This window comes from Ursus arctos, unplaced genomic scaffold (assembly GCF_023065955.2).
Source record: "Ursus arctos isolate Adak ecotype North America unplaced genomic scaffold, UrsArc2.0 scaffold_21, whole genome shotgun sequence".
NCBI classification, from domain to species: domain Eukaryota; kingdom Metazoa; phylum Chordata; class Mammalia; order Carnivora; family Ursidae; genus Ursus; species Ursus arctos.
The window spans coordinates 14,918,569-14,937,273 of record NW_026622886.1 but is presented as its reverse complement, the minus strand read 5'-3'; the positions used below and the strand labels follow the sequence as shown (position 1 = coordinate 14,937,273).

Genomic DNA, 18,705 nt, shown 5'->3' with positions numbered 1-18,705 from the left:
CTGCCCCAAAAAAGTGTAAAAACTTTCCAAACATCTACCTGCAAACACAGCCAGTTTTCAGATTCTGGCCTCAAACGTTAGTTCATTGTAAAAAGATAATTAAGTATTTGCTTAAATTTGTATAGAAATGTGTGACCAGCACATATGTAATTAGTTGCCTATAAGACATTATATCTCTGCTACATGTCAAAATTAAATGTACATGAAATTTTAACTTTATATAATTATAATCAAAATGCAATAGTCTGCCAATGTTTTTCATTTTTTTTACAATGGAAAATAAATACACTAAATGGAGTCCGTAACACAAAAGACTCACATCAATTGTTTCCAAGTATGAATTTGTACCCATGCTTTTTGATCCTAAAAAATCCAATCTCAGTTTCAATTTTATTTCATTTCATTCAGAATATACATATGAAGACAAATAAGCCTACTTTGTTGTTCCTTCAAAGCATTCCCTCTAAAAGATTCCCTTTAAATCACTGCTGCTTACAAACAATAGCTACTCAGTTGAGGAAGTAACAAGGTGAATTTACCTTAAGGATACAGAACTCTAATTTCTGTTTACCGTAGTTCCCAATATAATAACCTGAGGAAATACTATGTTCTTTCATAAACCAAGCAATTGTCATAGCTTCATAAGGATCAGTTCTTCCCTCTTGCACAAGGCAGAGAATTCCTTTTCCTTCCGGTAGTTTCTTTAATATATTTCAATGTGATTTAAATATATACAATTGTAATTTCTAAGAGCTTTTTACTGACACATCTATGGAGTGAAGGAAGGTGTATATTTATATCAATTTTATCTAAACACTGAGGCTCAATTCTACATGATATGAATACACTTTTGCAATATGAGGTAAAGGTAAAAAGTAAGGGTGATTATGAAAAAAAATGTGACATTTCCCTTTGTCTACTCCTGAAACAGAAATTGTATTTGGCAGCATAAGCTCCATGGAGAATCACGATAGTTACCTGTTTCTAACAGAACTCTCACAACATCCACCTTTCCAAATAACGCTGCTTCATGAAGTGCACTCCCCTTCTCTGTCTGGAAAAAAAGAAGAAAAGGAAAAAGAGAAAGAAGCACAGTTGAATTAGGAATGCTTACAAGTTAAAAAAAAAAAATTGTGATTTTTATATATCCGTACCTATTCTCTGTAATCTCAGCACTCCCTGACAGAAAGGTACTATGGAATAAAGAAGAGATTCTAAGAACAAAATCCAAATGCTTGGATTTGTAAAACACCTCTGCTTCTGAATAGCCATTTGACCTTGTTATATAACCTTCTCTTAGCCTCAGTCGTTCTCAGGTGTAAAATAGGCAGTAATGCCTACCTCATGAGGTTTTTGTGAGTATCCACTTACTTCACCCAATTCACACATTGCATGCATTTATTAGACACCAATTATATGCCAACAATAGTTGAGGGGTGTTCTGAGGCATAGAAATATGATGCTGACCCTTGTATATTGACATTCTATTTGAGGAAACAGATGTACAAAGTAATATTTATGATAAATGAAATCTAAACAATTTAATATGGTTTATAAAACCCAGATGATCTTCTCCCTGCTCTCATTTCCACACTTTCTCCTGTCCACCCCAGCTCTCCTCCAGATTTTATACCCTATGCTTCATGCGTACTGAACTTTCTCACATTAGTCTCAGTTGCTAGAGATCTCAGAAGTCCCTCTGCCTGGTGGGATAGAACCCTAGCCCTCTATCTCACTATCACCCATCCACTAGTTCTCAATCTTCAGCATGAATTGGAATTCCTTAGAGAGCTTGTCAAAAGCCAGACTTCTGGGTCCTACTCCCAGTTTCTGATTCAGCAGCCTGTGATAGGCCCAAGACTTGCCATTTCTACCAAATTCCCAGGTGATACTGAGGGTCTGTCTAGGAGCATACTTTGAGAACCACTGATCTATATGTCAAATCTCAGCTTGAATATAATTTCATTTAAGAAGATATTGCTAGCCCCTAGGTCTAGTGCTTTTCCTGTATATTCCACATCAATCTATTTTTTCCTCATCATAGCACTTATACTACATTATGTTTTGTGATTGTCTATTTCTCTTAACAAACTCTAAGTTTAGTGTAAATGTAGACCATATCTCTTTTTTTCATCATTGTATCCCTAATGCCTACTAAAGTACCTTGAAAATGTAGACATTTAAGAACTGTTTTGAGGGCAAAAGGTAAACAGGGGGAGGAAAATGGCATGGAAAGGAAGAATTTGTGAATAATGCAGGGAGAGATTGAAAAGGATCAAGGGAAATTTCAAAGCAGCAGTTTTCTGAGCTATACAAACAGCAGGTGTTTCTTTCACTTTTTTCTTTTTCTCTAAAGAATTTAATAAATGTCTAGGTCCTCAGTACGTGTGCATGTGCGTGTTACATTGAAGAGTGTTATTATAGCAATTGTCCCCTTTTACTAAATCTGATCTTACTGTGGGATTCAATTCTCAATTCAAAGTAAAAATAACATAATATATAATGTAAAAACTTTGTTAACCAGTAAAATCCTATTGTATAATTAACCCAGTTTAAAATGTTTTATAATTGCATTATTAAGGAGACTGAGGATCAATGTGATCTAAATTTATCTTCAAAGAAGGCATGGCTGAAATGTATTTGACTTATAATTTGACTGTCATAATATGTATAGACACTAATAAAAATGGAAATAAGGGACACCTGGGTGGTGCAGTCAGTTGAGAATTGGACTCTTGGTTTCAGCTCAGGTGGTGATCTCAGGGTTATGAGATCCATCCCTGCATTGGACTCCATGATCCATGCAGAGTCTGCTTGAGATTCTCTCTCCCTCTGCCACTCCCCCCTCACTAGAATGGATGGATAAATCTTAAAAAAAAAATGGAAATAAAAATAATAATTTATAAATAGATAGCATTGTGCAGAAGGGAAAATACACTGTGAAACTTATTCAGCTTCTTAAAAAAATAATCTCAACATGGGGCACAAATACTTTATTTTCTTTATTCTCTGAAAAATATCCCTTGAAATAATCTAATTTTTTTACTCTCATTGTGTTTTTCAACCAACTTTCTGATTACTAATTTGATTTCCTTCCAGTCTTAAAAAATTTTTGACTATATGTTAGAAAAACTTCCTGGGATAGCATACCTTAAACATTCTGAAAAACTTAACAATGTTTTAAATACAAAGATGAAAAGGAAAAATAATAGAATTCCTCAGAGCCTAGGGGAGGGAAGTGGGGACAGAATCTATGAACCCAGGGTTTAGGGTTTAGGAAACTGTTCCAGGGAATCTGCCAATCCCAGCAGACTAATGCCTGGGCTTGAGCCAGCTACTCAAGGAGAAAGTGGGAGAAGGAAAGGAGACAAAGAAGCCCAAGAAATCTGAGAAGATAGATCAAGACCCCTGCAAAAATCTAAAACTCCTAGGGGCACCTGGCTGGCTCAGTAGGTACAGCATGTGACTCTTGATCTTCGGTCACGAGTTCTAGCCCCATGATGGGCATAGACATTACTTCAAAAAAAATCTAAAACTCCCAAAAACATCCTCAGTAAAAAATAAATAATAACAATAAAAACTAAAAAAACTAATTAAATAAATAAAAATTAAATGTGTTGCACAGAGGGAGAAATTAAAAATGTCTATCTAGATCTTAGTTCTAAGTGGAGTAGAGTAGCAGAAATAACAACCTCCTTAAAATTTTCTAACCATAGTTCTGCCTTCACACAATCTTGGGGCCAAAATTACACAATCTCTGTGCTCCCCCCCCCAACCCTCACTTCCTGAGCCAAAAATGTAGAAGGAAGTGATGTTGGGTTTGTAGTATCAAGGCAAATATAATGCTTAGAGGAAGCAGATCTAAATCCCTGTGGAAAAAAATACACTTTAAACTTGGGCCTCTAAGAATTCTAACAGATCAAGCTCTAAGAAACACAAATTTAAAATCAGAAATCACTGAACATGAAAGAAAATAAGCCATGAGAAAGAATTCATAGAAACAAACAAGAATAAAACCTATTAAAACTTCACATGTCATATGATGATCAGCTACAGAATATAAAATACATATATACATATGATCAATAAGATGAAAGAACAAAAAGAGAGTATCAAATACAACTAAAGAAGAGGAGAATCAAAATTGGCCAGATTTGAAAATGAACTAGACAGCACCTCTAGAAATGGGAAACGTAGTATTTTAAATGGAAAGGCTTAATAACAGATAAGATAGAGCTAGAAAAGCAAGTATTGAACTAGATGGTGGAGTTTTTTTAAGTACATAATGCAATTTAAAGAAACAAGACATGGAAAATGTGAAAGACAGAACAGATAAGACTCAACATATGTCTAATCAGAGTTCTAGAAGGAGAGAATGGAGATAAGTAATCCAATGGCTAAAAACTTTCCCAGACTGATGAGATACTAATACTCAATTCTAGTAATACCGGCAAGATAAGTGAGAAGAATACATTGTGAACATATAACAGTGAAACTACAGAACACCTAAGAGAAAGAGACTATCTTTAAAGCATCCCAAGAGAAAAAAACTAATTGTCTAAAAATAATTAATAATTAGATCAACAGCTGACTTCTCAACAAAAACAATAAAGCCAGAAGAAAATACCTTCATGTGTCAAAAGAAAATAACACCAATCTACCATTCTATATCCAGCCAAACTATCTTCTAAGAATGAAAGCGAAATAAAAACATTTTCAGACAGACTAAATAATAAGTGTTTACTACAAATCCTTACTGAAAAAACTTCCATTAGATTTAATTAAGGAAGAAGGACCTGAGGTACAAAAAGTAATGTTAAATAAAGAGAATGATTAAGAGAAGGCTAAGTCTAAACACACTATTTTAAAATATACCAATAATGTTTACTTTTTTGTACTAATTTGGTTTCCTAGATACTCTGATACAAAAGAGTGGGCACCTTAGACACTGAAATGGACTATTCTAGGAAATGAAATTATATACTCTTCACCATAAATAAACAATTCTAGAGGAAACAGATGTAGAAGACCTGGGTCCCAGCAGGAGTTTGGCTTTCAGTTGCTATACAACTTTGTTTCATATCTCTGAAAATTCATATATCCTTGTAAATAAAGAAAACATTAAAAGCTTGGTAGGGTTATTGGGAGGGTTAAACAAGATAAACAACAAATAAGACTCAAAAAGTATTTTATTAACTTATAAAATGAAAAATACTGTCATTATTGCTGCTAAAAAAACAATTAGAAAGCCTATTTTTTAAAAACTTCAATGATGTTAATATTTTTAAATTATATATATATGTAAGTATGTATTTTGTGTGTGTGTGTGTGTGTATACATAGATAATCTCCTTTACGTTATTCGAAGAAAAAAAGGTTATGTTAAATAGAGCTAGAATTTTTATACAGTAGATAAGGAGACACTGGATCCTTAAATAAAACTAGAAAAGGTTAGCAGATGATAAACGTATTTTTAGCCTGGTGGATGTAATTAGCTTATTAGTAAGAGAACATGAGGATGGAATGGATTGTTCTCATAAATTTAAGGTAAACAGTGGTATCAGGAACCATTTCTTGCTATCACAGTATTATCATAAATAGTACAGAATTTAAAGAATTTAAATGTCAAATCTATGGACTTCTCCTTATCAAAATACAGGTTAACTCCAAAATATCCTCCAATTTATTACACCCTACCTTGAGTCTGTCTACTATCTTCATTCAAATTAGTACCCTTCTTTTCATCTCAGGTCTCTACCCCAAGTCCATAATCCATCACTGGCCAAATCTTGAAACACTGTATTCTCATAAAATAATATTTAGTCCAAAATATTCAACAAGCAAATTGAATGTATACAAAGAAATAACACTAAAATAGGTGAACCCAAATCCCCTCAGCCCCCAGGATTTTGGTCCTGCTTTTCTCATGGATCAAACTTCTCCATTTTTTTAATTAATCATTTAAAATAAAGATAATTTCAAAGATAGACAAAACAGTTACGCAGCTGATAATACAGTAACACTTCAAAATTTATCAGTAATGAGATATGAAGCACTCATATCTCAGCACCGCTAAGGAAAAAAGCACCTCTGAACCCAAGTTATAATGAAAACAGCTGAGAGAGAAGAAATGAAATGATATACACGGTAATATTAATAGTTGAACTGCTGATGAAAGCAAAAGAAATTCTCTTATTGGTTAAAAATGTCTATTAAAGTCAAGTCTCAGTAGCATCAAAGCTGAAAAAAAACAAGACAAGTGATAGGAAAGAGGGAGACCCTGTTTAAAGCCCTGGGTTTTAACTTCCTTTTTGGTTTAGCCCTATGTTTTTCTGTGGTTTCTGTGGAAGTTCAGTCATGCATATAAAGAAATCTTTGTTATACTTTATCCAGAATTTCAAGGTACTTTAAAATGGTTTCTTGGGTTATGTATTCCACCAGATTGTCAAAATAACAGATAGAAAAGGGATGTAGCAATGTCAGAGCTTGGCTGCACTGGATCCCCCTTCTGAATTTGACACCTCTAACATATTCCTCCTGAACTTGAAAAAGATAGTGACCAGATAAAGGAAGACGAATTCTTTATTAAAGGAAAAAACAGATAGAACAAAGATGACAAGATATAAAGTAAGATTGTGGTGATGATCATTAGAGAAAATACAGCACAGGTACTAGTGGAGATGAAAACTTTGAGAATAAAGACCCGTAACTATTACAACAAATAAGAGCCAGTGAATAAAGATAACCTCAATGGAGATTTTTAAAAACCAACTAGAATAGCATTTAACTCAGCAGTAACAACCCCAGGCATCATGGCTAGTACCAATTAGCCATATGGGCATCTCTTAGGATAAAAGGTAAGAACATCCTAGCCTTTATAAACAAATACATGATTTCTGAACAAGCTGGGAGGCAACCATTCTTTTGTATCCTGCATTAGCTAGCCTATAGCTGGAGTATTATGTTCAACTGTAGGTAATAAACTTTTACAGGAACATTGACAGATTGGAATGTGCCCAGAAAAGAGGGTCCCAAATGACAAAAGACTTAGGAAAACATCATGTGAAGAACAGCTGAAAGTTGTAAGAAAGTTTAGATTGGAGGGGAAATGGCATAAGAGAAATATGTCTTCAAATAATTCAGAAATAACATTCCTCCTCTTCAAAAGAAGACCTCTCCTCCTATTCAACTAGCGATTTCCAGCCTCTGTCTTTACCTATCCTTTCCTCCTTCACTTCTGTCTCAGGGAAGCATCCATTCTCCTCCTTAAAACCAATCCTCTACTTGTGCTCTTATCACTTCCTGCTTCTTCTTAAATGTCATGAAATACCTTCATCATTTCTCTTGCATCTTCAATTTCAGTCTCTTCACTGGATCCTTACACCCTCCATAAAAATACAAACTCTTCCACAATCCAGCGATAAAACAACCAACCAAAGAAATTTCCTGTGAACATTCTATGACTTCAAGATCGTATCCCACATCTTACTTTTCTTTACTCCACAATTTATAGAGATATCTTCCCTTCTCTAGGAAAAATTTCTATTTTGTTACTACCATATTCTCTAGCACATAGTAGGCAATGACTGGCAAAAAGCAGCCACTCCATAAATACATGGTGAACAAATGAACTGATTACATGTTACTGTACTATATTGGCACCCCTCTTACCACTGCTTTCTTGTAGACTTCTTTTTCCAGAAATTCTGAGTATTCTTTATTCAGATTCTTTTCTCTATATATATTCTTTTTCTTATAAACCCCATCTCTTTTCATGACCTTATCTCTCATTTCTCTGAGGCTACCACCATTTAAGTGGCACGTCCTAAGAGAGACCTCCCCATCCCTTCATTCAAAAATCACAGCAACCAGTGTATTTCCTTTATGGCACTATCACAATTTGTAATTTTTGTTTATGGTTTTATTTCCTGTTTTCCCTACTAGCCACTCAGCTCCATGAGGACAGGGAACAAATTTTCTTTTTTTTTTTTTATGTTTTTTTATTATATTAGTCACCATACAGTACATCCCTGGTTTTTGATGTAAAGTTCGATGATTCATTAGTTGCTATAACACCCAGTGCACCATGCAATACGTGCCCTCCTTACTACCCATCACCAGCCTATCCCTCCCCTCTGAAGCCCTCAGCTTGTTTCTCAGAGTCCAGTCTCTCATGCTTCATTCCCCCTTCTGATTACCCCCCCTTTCTTTACCTTTCTTCCCCTACTGATCTTTCTAGTTCTTATGTTCCATAGATGAGAGAAATCATATGATAATTGTCTTTCTCTGCTTGACTTATTTCACTTAGCATTATCTCCTCCAGTGCCGTCCATGTTGCAGCAAATGTTGAGAACTTGTTCTTTCTGATAGCTGAGTAATATTCCATTGTATATATGGACCACAACTTCTTAATCCAGTCATCTGTTGAACGGCATCTCAGTTCCTTCCACGATTTAGCTATTGTGGAAAATGCTGCTATGAACATTGGGGTGCATATGGCCCCTCTCTTCACTACGTCTGTATCTTTGGGGTAAATACCCAGTAGTGCAATGGCTGGGTCATAGGGTAGCTCAATTTTTAACTTTTTAAGGGACCTCCACACTGTTTTCCAGAGTGGCTGTACCAACTTGCATTCCCACCAACAATGTAGGAGGGATCCCCTTTCTCCACATCCTCTCCAACAATTGTTGTTTTTTGCCTTGTCAATTTTTGCCATTCTAACTGGCGTAAGGTGGTATCTTAGTGTGGTTTTGATTTGTATTTCCCTGATGGCTAATGATTTTGAACATTTTTTCATGTGTCTATTAGCCATTTGTATGTCCTCATTGGAAAAGTGTCTGTTCATATCTTCTGCCCATTTTACGATTTATTTGTTTCTCGTGTATCGAGTTTGAGAAGTTCTTTGTAGATCCTGGATACCAGTCTTTATCTGTAGCATCATTTGCAAATATATTCTCCCATTCCATGGGCTGCCTCTTAGTTTTTTTGACTGTTTCCTTGGCTGTGCAGAAGCTTTTTATCTTGATGAAGTCCCACAAGTTCATTTTATCTTTTGTTTATCTTGCCTTTGGAGATGTGTCATGAAAAAGGTTGCTTTGGCCGATGTCGTAGAGGTTGCTGCCTACGTTCTCCTCTAGGATTTTGATGGATTCCTGTCTCACATCAAGGTCTTTCATCCATTTGGAGTTTATCTTTGTGTATGGTGTGAGAGAGTGGTCAAGTTTCATTCTTTTGCATGTAGCTGTCCAATTTTCCCAGCACCATTTACTGAAGAGACTGTCATTTCTCCACCAGATGTTTTTTCCTGCTTTATCAAATATTAGCTGCCCAAAGAGCCGAGGGTCCATTTCTCGGTTCTCTATCCTGTTCCATTGCTCTATGTGTCTGTTTTTGTGCCAGTACCATGTGTCTTTGTGATCACAGCTTTCTAGTACAGCTCGAAATCTGGCATTGTAATTCCCCCAGCTTTGTTTTTCCTTTTCAACAGTTCCTTGGTGATTTGAGGCCTTTTCTGCATCCCTTCAAATTTAAGGACTATTTGTTCCAGTTCTTTGAAAAATGTCATTGGTATTTTTATTGGGATAGCATTGAAAGAGTAGATTGCTCTGGGTAGCATGGACATTTTAACTATGTTAATTCTTCCGATCCATGAGCATGGAATATTTTTCCATCTTTTTGTGTCTTCCTCAATGTCTTTCAAGAGTGATTTATAGTTTCTAGAACATAGGTCCTTTACGTCTCTGGTTAAGTTAATTCCAAGGTAACGTATGGTTTTTAGTGCTATTGTAAATGGGATGGATTCCCTAATTTCTCTTTCTTCAGTCTCATTGTTCGTGTATAGAAATGCACCTGATTTCTGAGAATTGATTTTGTATCCCACCACATTACTGAATTGCTCTATAACTTCTAAAAGCTTGGGAGTGGATTCTTTTGGGTTTTCCACATAGAGTATCATCTCATCTGCAAAGAGAGACAGTTTGACTTCTTCTTTGCCGATTTGGATACCTTTTATCCCTTTTTGTTGTCTGATTGCTGTTGCAAGGACTTCTAGTACTATGTTGAATAATAGTGGCGAGAGTGGGCATCCTTGTCGTGTTCCTGATCTCAAGGGAAAGGCTTCCAGCTTTTCCCCATTGAGAATGATATTTGCTGTAGGCTTTTCATAGATGGTTTTTATGAGATTGAGGAATGTACCCTCTACCCCTACAATCTGAAGGGTTTTAATCCGGAAAGGATGCTGTATTTTGTCAAATGCTTTTTCTGCATCTATTGAGAATCATATGATTTTTGAATTTTTTTTTCTGGATAAAATCTATGACATATTGATTTGCGAATGTTGAACCACCCTTGCATGCCAGGGATGAATCCCACTTGGTCATGATGGATAATCCTTTTAAGGTACTGTTGGATTCTATTAGACAGGATCTTGTTGAGGATTTTGGCATCCATATTCGTTAGGGAAATTGGTGTGTAATTCTCCTTTTTCATGGGGTCTTTGGCTGGTTTGGGGATCAAGGTAATACTGGCCTCATAGAATGAGTTTGGTAGCTTTCCTTCTATTTTTTGAAATAGCTTTAGGAGAATAGGTATTATTTCTTCTTTGAATGTTTGGTAGAATTCCCCAGGAAAACCATCCGGGCCTGGAGTTTTGTTTTTTGGAAGGTTGTTTATCACTGATTCAATCTTTTCATAATTAATTGGCTGTTTAAAAACTCAATTTCTTCCTGTTTCAGTCTTGGTAGTTTATAGGTTTCCAGGAAGTCCTCCATCTCTTCCAGATTCCTTAATTTATTGGCATAAAGCTGTTGATAAAAGTTTCTAATAATCCTTCCAATTTCATTGGTGTTGGTTATGACCTCTCCTTTTTCATTCATAATTTTATTAATTTGGGTCCTTTCTTCATTCTTTTGGATAAGTCTTGCCAGTGGTCTGTCAATTTTATTAATTCTCTCAAAGAATCAGCTTCTAGTTCTGTTGATCTGCTCTACTGTACTTCTGGTTTCTAATTCATTGATTTCTGCTCTCATCTTGGTCAACTGCTTCCTCATGCATGGATTAGGCCTGTCCCTCTGTTGCTGTTCCAGCTTCTTGAGGTGAGAATATAAAAACTACATTTTAGATTTTTCTATTCTTTTGAGTGAGGCTTGGATGGCTATGTATTTCCCCTTAGGACTGCCTTTGCAGTATCCCATAGGTTTTGGACCGTTGTGTTTTCATTCTCGTTGGTCTCCATAAATTGTTTAAATTGATTTTTGATTTCCTTTTTTTTTTGAGTCATTCCTGAATATGCAGGGAATAATTTCCGTCTTTTGGTATCGGTTGAGACCTGTTTTGTGACCCAGAATATGATCTATTCTTAAGAATATTCCATGGGCATTAGAATAGAATGAGTATTCTTTGGTTCTGGGGTGTAGTGTTCTATATATATCTATAAGGTCCAACTTGTCAAGTACGGCATTCAAAGCTCTTGTTTCTTTGCTGATTTCTTGCTTAGGTGATCTGTCTATTGCTGATAGTGGAGTGTTGAGGTCTCCTACTATTAGTGTATTTTTACCTATATGTCTCTTTATTGTGGTTAAGATTTGGCTTGTGTATCTTGCTGCTCCCCTGTTGGGGGCATATATATTTATAACTGTCATATCCACTTGTTGGATACATGCTTTAAGAAAAATATAGTGCCCTTCTGTGTCTCTAACTATAGTCTTTAGTTTAATATCCAATCTGTCTGATATGAGAATTGCTACCCCAGCTTGCTTTTGAGGTCCATTGGCATGAAAGATGGTATTCCATCCCTTTACTTTCAGTCTGAATGTATCTTTAGGTTCAAAATGAGACTCTTGTAGACAGCAAATGGATGGGTCATGTCTTTTTATCCAATCTGCAACCTTGTGGTGTTTTATGGGAGCATTTAGGCCATTTACATTGAGACTGATTATTGAGAGATATGATTTTAATGATGCCATGTTGCCAGTAAAGTCTTTGTTTCTATCGATTGTGACTTTCTGTTCTGTATCACTCTTGGGGCCTTTTTACTTTTATAGAACCCCCCTTAATATCTCCTGTAGGGCTGGTTTCGTGGTTATGAAATTGGTCAATGACTGGCTATTCTGGAAGGTCTTTATTTCCCCATCCATTCTGAATGACAGCCTTGTTGAATAAAGGATCCTTGGCTGCATGTTTTTCTCTGAAAGAGCTTTAAAAATACCCCCTCTCCCACCAACCCTTTCTCTCATTCCAGGTCTGTGTAGACAGGTCTGACATAATTCTGATACCTTTGCCTTGGTACATGAGAAATTTCTTTGCCCTGGCCGCTTTCAATACTGTATCCTTGGATCTAATATTTGCAAAATGCACTATGACGTGACGTGGCGTAGATTTGTCATGGTTGAGCTTGGGAGGGGTCCTCTCTGCCTCTTGGACGCGAATGCTTGTTTCCTTTGATGCTAGATTAAGGAAACTTTCAGCTACAATTTGTTCAAATATCTCTTCTAGACCTCTGTTTTTCTCCACCCCCTCGGGGATGCCGATGATTCTGATATTGGAATGTTTCATTGAGTCAGTAATCTCCCATAACCTACATTCTTGAGAATGGATTTTTTTTGAGCGCAGATTCTCTTTTAGCTTTCTCTTCTACTAACCCATCCTCCAATTCACTGATACGTTCTTCTGCCTCATTCACCCTGGCCATCAAAGCCTCTAGTTTTGACAGCATTTGGCTCATAGATTTTTTAATTTCTGCCAGATTCGCTCTCATTTCTGCCCTTAGAGATTCTATACTCTCATTAACATTTTCATTAATACTTTTTTCAATTCTACACATCATCCTGACCATTGTTACTCTGAATTCCATTTCTGTTAATTTGGTTACATCCATATCCATTAGTTCTGTGGCAGAGGCCACAGACTCATTGTCTTTTCTTTGCTGGGGGGGATTTCTCCTTCTCGTCATTCTGATGAGGAGAGGTTGCGGGGTTGTCCAGAGCCCAAATTATTGACCGGGACCCAGGCCCTGTGCACTTGTTTTATATGGATCTTAGGGATGTGGGCTTCTTGATTTTTCAGCCTGCCTTCTGGGGGAGGGGCCTGCACACCGATACTCGGACAACCCTGTTTGGGTAGAGTCTCCGTGTCCCCTGCGAGGGGGGGTGGGGATGGGCACACTGTGAGCCGGTCTTTCCAGGCTTTTGTTCTCTGGTGGCTTTCCCTGGCAGTTTGCTGTGCCTCTTCTGAGAGTCAGAGCAGCAGTGGCCAAATCTCAGCCTCTGTCTCAGAACGGAGGGATCGTGGACCGTTCTCCACTGATGTTCAGGCCACTTAAACTCTGTTTCTGTTGGTGCTGAGCTGCTCAACCCTGCAGCGTCCCAGGATGTGCGCCCCACACCTGGCATCCCAGCCCTCACTTCCAGGGCTGGCGCGTCTCTTTCCTTTGTGTTTCTAACACCGCCAGCCGCCAGCCGCCCCCGCACGCTCCCAGAGCTCCCGGTCTCAGTCTGGTTCCAGTGAGCACTCCGGAGCTCCGTCAGTCTGGTGGCACGCGTTCCCCGGCTCACGGTCTCAATCTGCTCTCTCGCAGGTGCTGGTCCGCGAGTCCACCCGCTCCCCGTGCAGGTGGCTACTGCTTCCTGGCACCCTAAACACAGCGGCTCCCTCCCCCTTCTGTTTATCTTCCGATATCTGTGCGCGGTTTCATGGCTCCCCACTTTGTACCTCAATACTCATTGCTGGAGATGTTCATTTGTAGAGATCCAGCTGTATCGTCCTGTGTCTCATGCTGATTCTGTGGATGTTCGGGGTGGTCTGGTACCTATCCAACTCAACTCAGGGGACCAGCTGAAAAAGGGGTCCCCTACTCCTCCACCATCTTAACTCCTCCTCACGGAACAAATTTTCTTATTCATGTAGCATAGTGCCTGATAGCCTGGCCTGAGATGGTTGGTGGGAATATGATGCCCTTACAGGCAAGATGAGTTTTCAGTTCAAGGGAAGGAAAAAAAGTTGCTGGGGTGGTGAGTGAGATAGGTCAGGGAAGGCTTCCCTACCAAGGTAACATTTGAGCAGACACCTGAAGAAAGCACAGGAGGAAGTCATGTGGGTTAGTAAAGCAAAGGCCTCAAGCCCTAGTATGTTCCAGCAAGAGCAATGGAGGCCATTATAGCTAAAGCTAAGTAAAAAATGGCAGAGTAGTCAGAGGTGGTTTCAAAGAGACAGTGGAACTAGATGGTATAAGACACATGTTAGCCACTGTGAGGAATCTGGTTTTTGCTCCAAGTTAGATGGAAAACCACTGGAGGTTTTTTGAGCAGAAAAGTGATATGATCTGGTTTAGTTTAATGGCTGCTTTGTTGAAAACAGATTGAAAGGAATCTGTATGGACTGAATATTTGCGTCTCCCAAAATTCATATGTTGAAACTCTAACCCCCAGTGTGACTCTATTTGAAGATAGGGCCTTTATGGAAGTATTTAAGGTTAAATGAGGTCATAAGGGTAGAAACCTATGTCATGGGATTGGTGTCCTTTAAGAGTTGGACACACTAGGGAGTTCTCTCTCTCATTCTGTTTGTGCACAAAAGGCCATGTGAGGACCCAATAAGAAGATAGTCATCTACAAGCCAGGAAGAGAGCTCTCACCAGGAACAGAACCTACCAGAATCTTGATCTTAGACTTTCCAGCCTCCAGAACTGTGAGAAAATAAATGTCTGTTGTTTAAGCTGCCCAGTCTATGGGATTTTGTTATGGTTACCTGAGCAGACTAATACAGAGGCAAAGGAAAAAGCAGGGAAACCAGATTGGAGGCAGGAGATGTGCAGGACTTAAGCTACAGTGGTAACAGTGGAGGGGATGAAAAGTAGTGAAATTCTAGGTATATTTTGAGCACAAAGCCAATAGGATTTGCTGAGGGGCTAAATGTAAAATATGAAAGAAATCCTGAAGTTTGGCGACTAAACAACCAGGAGGGTGGTAATGCCATTTGCTGAAATGGGAAAGATTGGAAGATGGGCAAATCTGGAGAGAAGGGGTTATGGAGGCTAAATGTTCAGTTTTGGAAATGTCTGGATGCTCACCAGACATCCAGTAGATATGTGCAGTAGGCAATTAGGTGCCTAATATAGAATTCAGGGTAAGGCCTAAGATGAGTAAATAAACTTGGTTGTTGTCAAAGATGTCATCTGAAGTCAAAGGATTGGATGAAGTCAACTAGGAAGCAAGTATAGACAGAGAAGAAAAGAGGTGTTAAGTACTAAGCCCTGGGACACTGATGCTTAGAAATCAGGAAGATGAGAACAATTAACCATGGCATGCGGATGAGACAGATTACACTATTCTGCCCTCCTTTCATATGTTCTTTGTCATATGGCTGCAATTCCTTCCATTTACATGGGTGGAGTGTATTTCCCCAACCCCTGATTTGGGACTTGGCTTTGTAAGTTACTTGAAGAATTGTATAGTATCTGCATGGTACAAAGCAGAGGCCCAAAATATGCTTAGTTGGTTGGGCTTACTTAAGGCCTTGGCTAGTCCCAGGAGAAAGAGAATAGATACATAAAGCAGAGCAGACCAAACTTACAGCATGAAGTAGAGCATCCCCATATGCTACAAACCTGTGAACGAGAAAAAAAAATGCTATTGCTTATTACTGTATGCCACTGAGATTTCTCTTCTTGTTGCACAGCAGTATCGTTGCAATGGCAATAGCTAACTACTACAGTAGTTCACAGAGTTCCAATGTAAAGATCTACTGAAATAAAGGCTGGCTCAGGACAGGGAGATATGACTTTACAAAAAAGAATAGAAAACAGAAAGGTTTAATTCTTGAGCAACTCCTATGGATAAGAGGTTTGTGAGGCCTGACAGATTTATCTAGCTGCAAAGCTGAATGGAAGGCATTCAAGATCTTAGACTCTACCCTACCTGAAGTAAGACCAAGAAGGAGCAGAGAAGCGAGAGACAATGGTGACTCAGATGTCAAAAGAAAAAAGTGTTTCAAAGTGGAAGGAGATCTACTTTGTCAATGCTGATGATAAATCGAATTAGCTGTTGGCTCTAACAACATGGAAGCCATTAGTCACCTTCACCAAAGGGAAAAACAAAGACTTTTAAGAGACTGAGGGAGCTGGAGTGGTTTCAAGAGAGAATGAGGGAAAGAAATATGATATAACGAGTAAAAACAACTCTTTCTAAACATGTTATGAAGGGGATTAGAGAAAGGGAACAAGAGCTAGAGGGAAATGTGGGTTCAAGAGAGAGGTTCTTTTTAAAAGATGGGAAAGATTATTACAACTTTATGTCCCTATGACAGTGGTGTAATTGAGAGGGGAAAATGTATAGTATTTTAAGGGGAGGATAAGGTGTACAAGTAGAGGAAGAGTCAGCCTTAGGAATAAACCACAGTTCATTTAAAGCACCAGGAAGGAAAGCAGATACACATCCACTGGCATATGTAGTGGTACAAATACATGATTGCTTCTGTTTTCTCAGTGAAGTAAAGCAAAGTCATGATCACAGAGCACTAACAGGGAGGAAAGTGTTAAAGTTTTGGGAAGAAAGGAGAAATTTTAAATAATCATCTAGCGAAGAAGGAGTGAATGGATTATTAAAATGTAATGTATCCATCTAAGCACATATTTCTCCTGCCACTAGAAGCACTTAAGAGAACAAAAATGGCACCTTACTCTGCTTTACATAATAACAGCTCCTAGTATGGGAACTTGTACTCTCATTTCCTTTAATATTCAAATAAAATCCAACTGGCTTAATGTTTTGCTAGTACTTTAACTTTTTAAATTTTAATAAGAGAAAACTTACGAGAAACACAGTTAAAGCACTAGCATAAAAAGATACCATCACTACCTACTTACCCAAATCAGGTTTGAAATCCATAGAAATAATTGCTAATTTCAAGAGAATCTTGCCAATTAAAACCCATTTTCTTAATATCTTAATATGACGGATTCTCTTTACCAAGAAATCCTTTAAGACTAAAGGGTTTATACATAAATATAATATGAAATTCACTTAAACGGGAATTAAATTATTTTTCTCACTAGTTCAAATATATGTTATAATTCAAAACTGCTCAAAGAGAAATGAAGCAGAAACCAAAACTTATACAGAAAACACTAACATAAATACTGCACTTTTTTTTTAAAGATTTTATTTATTTATTTGACAGAGACAGCCAGCGAGAGAGGGAACACAAGCAGGCGGAGTGGGAGAGAAAGAAGCAGGCTCCCAGTGGAGGAGCCTGATGTGGGGCTCGATCCCAGAATGCTGGGATCACGCCCTGAGCCGAAGGCAGACACTTAATGAGACTGCACCACCCAGGCACCCCAAATAATGCACTTTAAAACATTTGCAATTACAAAAAAAAAAAAAAAAAGACGATCCTCTAAAGTCCTCTCTAAATTTTAAAGAATTATTTATAATGATTTGAATGTAATTAGTCTAAACATGTATTGCTGTAATTTACCAAATGGGATTATTTTTAATACTGCTAATTTCCAACTGGTTAACTACAACAATTTAATGAATATTAAAGTCACTGAAACAATTTAAGGTTACTGCCTGGTATTCTTCACTCTCATCCAGTAAGAATATCAACAAATTTCTACTTTAAATTTAATATTAAAAAATTTTGCATTGGGGGCACCTGGGTGGCTCAGCTGGTTAAGTGTCTGACTCTTGATTCGGCTCAGGTCGTGATCTCAGGGTAGTGAGATCAAGTCCCACATCAGGCTCCACATGGAGCCTCCTTGAGATTCTCTCTCTCCTCCCCCATCTGCCCCTCTCCTCCCTCTCTCCCCTTCTAAAACAAAACAAAAGAAAAAAAACACACAAAAAAAGAAACAACCAACAACACTGCAGTGGTCTGAACATATTTTGCCCCTTTCATCTGATATATGAGTAACAAACCCAAATATTATTGGGGCAAAGTAGAAAATCTAAAGGAACGAATATGGCAATGATAGAAGATGGTAGAAAGAGGTAGAGAGAGGTTGGGATCTTGGAAGGTATATACCCCATCTAAAAGCATTCAAATTCAATATTTTAAAATATTCTTAGCCAAATAATGCATATCTGCAAGCTAAGTTATATCTAAATTCAAAGTCCTAAAGACCTTCAAGCTCCTCTTCAAATATCACTGTATGTCTCTTCAGTTCCTCCCTCTTATAATCTGTATTTTATTCACTGATACCTCCATAGCACTTTGCCCTATTATTTATTTTAGTATGTCATATATAGGAATTATTCTTGCAAGTTTTTGTATCCTCCACTAAATTTGGGGCAGAGATCTTGCTTATCCTTAATTCTCCAAAAGCATAAATTATAGTGAGTAGTATTTTATACAAAAAAGATCTACCATACACATATATAAAATTGAAGCTAGACTCTTTCTCTTCTGACCATGTCATCTAGTACAAAATATGCAAAGATCTTGGCCATGGACATGAAGTGAATTATTGATCTCAGTCATAGTGAAGTCCTTAGTTATGAAGTACTCTGTGCCATCAAGTTTAGAAATATTCCCGAAGTATCCTGGAATCCTGGGATCAAGCCTGTGCCCATTCCCTACTCAGTGGGACATCTGCTTGAGTCTTGTGCTCTCTCTTTCTCTCAAATGAATAAATAAAATCTTTTTTAAAAAATGCCAGAAGTGTTATGAAAGCAGTAAATCTAGATTAGAGAAATTCAACATTCAGACAATA

At 37.6% G+C, this 18,705-nt stretch overlaps 1 protein-coding gene across 5 annotated transcripts in view; it reads right to left on the bottom strand.

Annotated features, from left to right (window-relative positions):
* The window catches only part of ANKS1B (ankyrin repeat and sterile alpha motif domain containing 1B), a 1,053,061-nt gene that overhangs the window by 862,693 nt on the left and 171,663 nt on the right, over positions 1–18,705 (bottom strand). For all 5 annotated transcript variants that reach the window (XM_044384492.2, XM_044384493.2, XM_044384494.2 and 2 more), the window contains exon 5: positions 979–1,054. In XM_044384492.2, the coding sequence (XP_044240427.1) occupies positions 979–1,054 (76 nt within the window). The remainder of the gene's footprint in view (positions 1–978; positions 1,055–18,705) is intronic.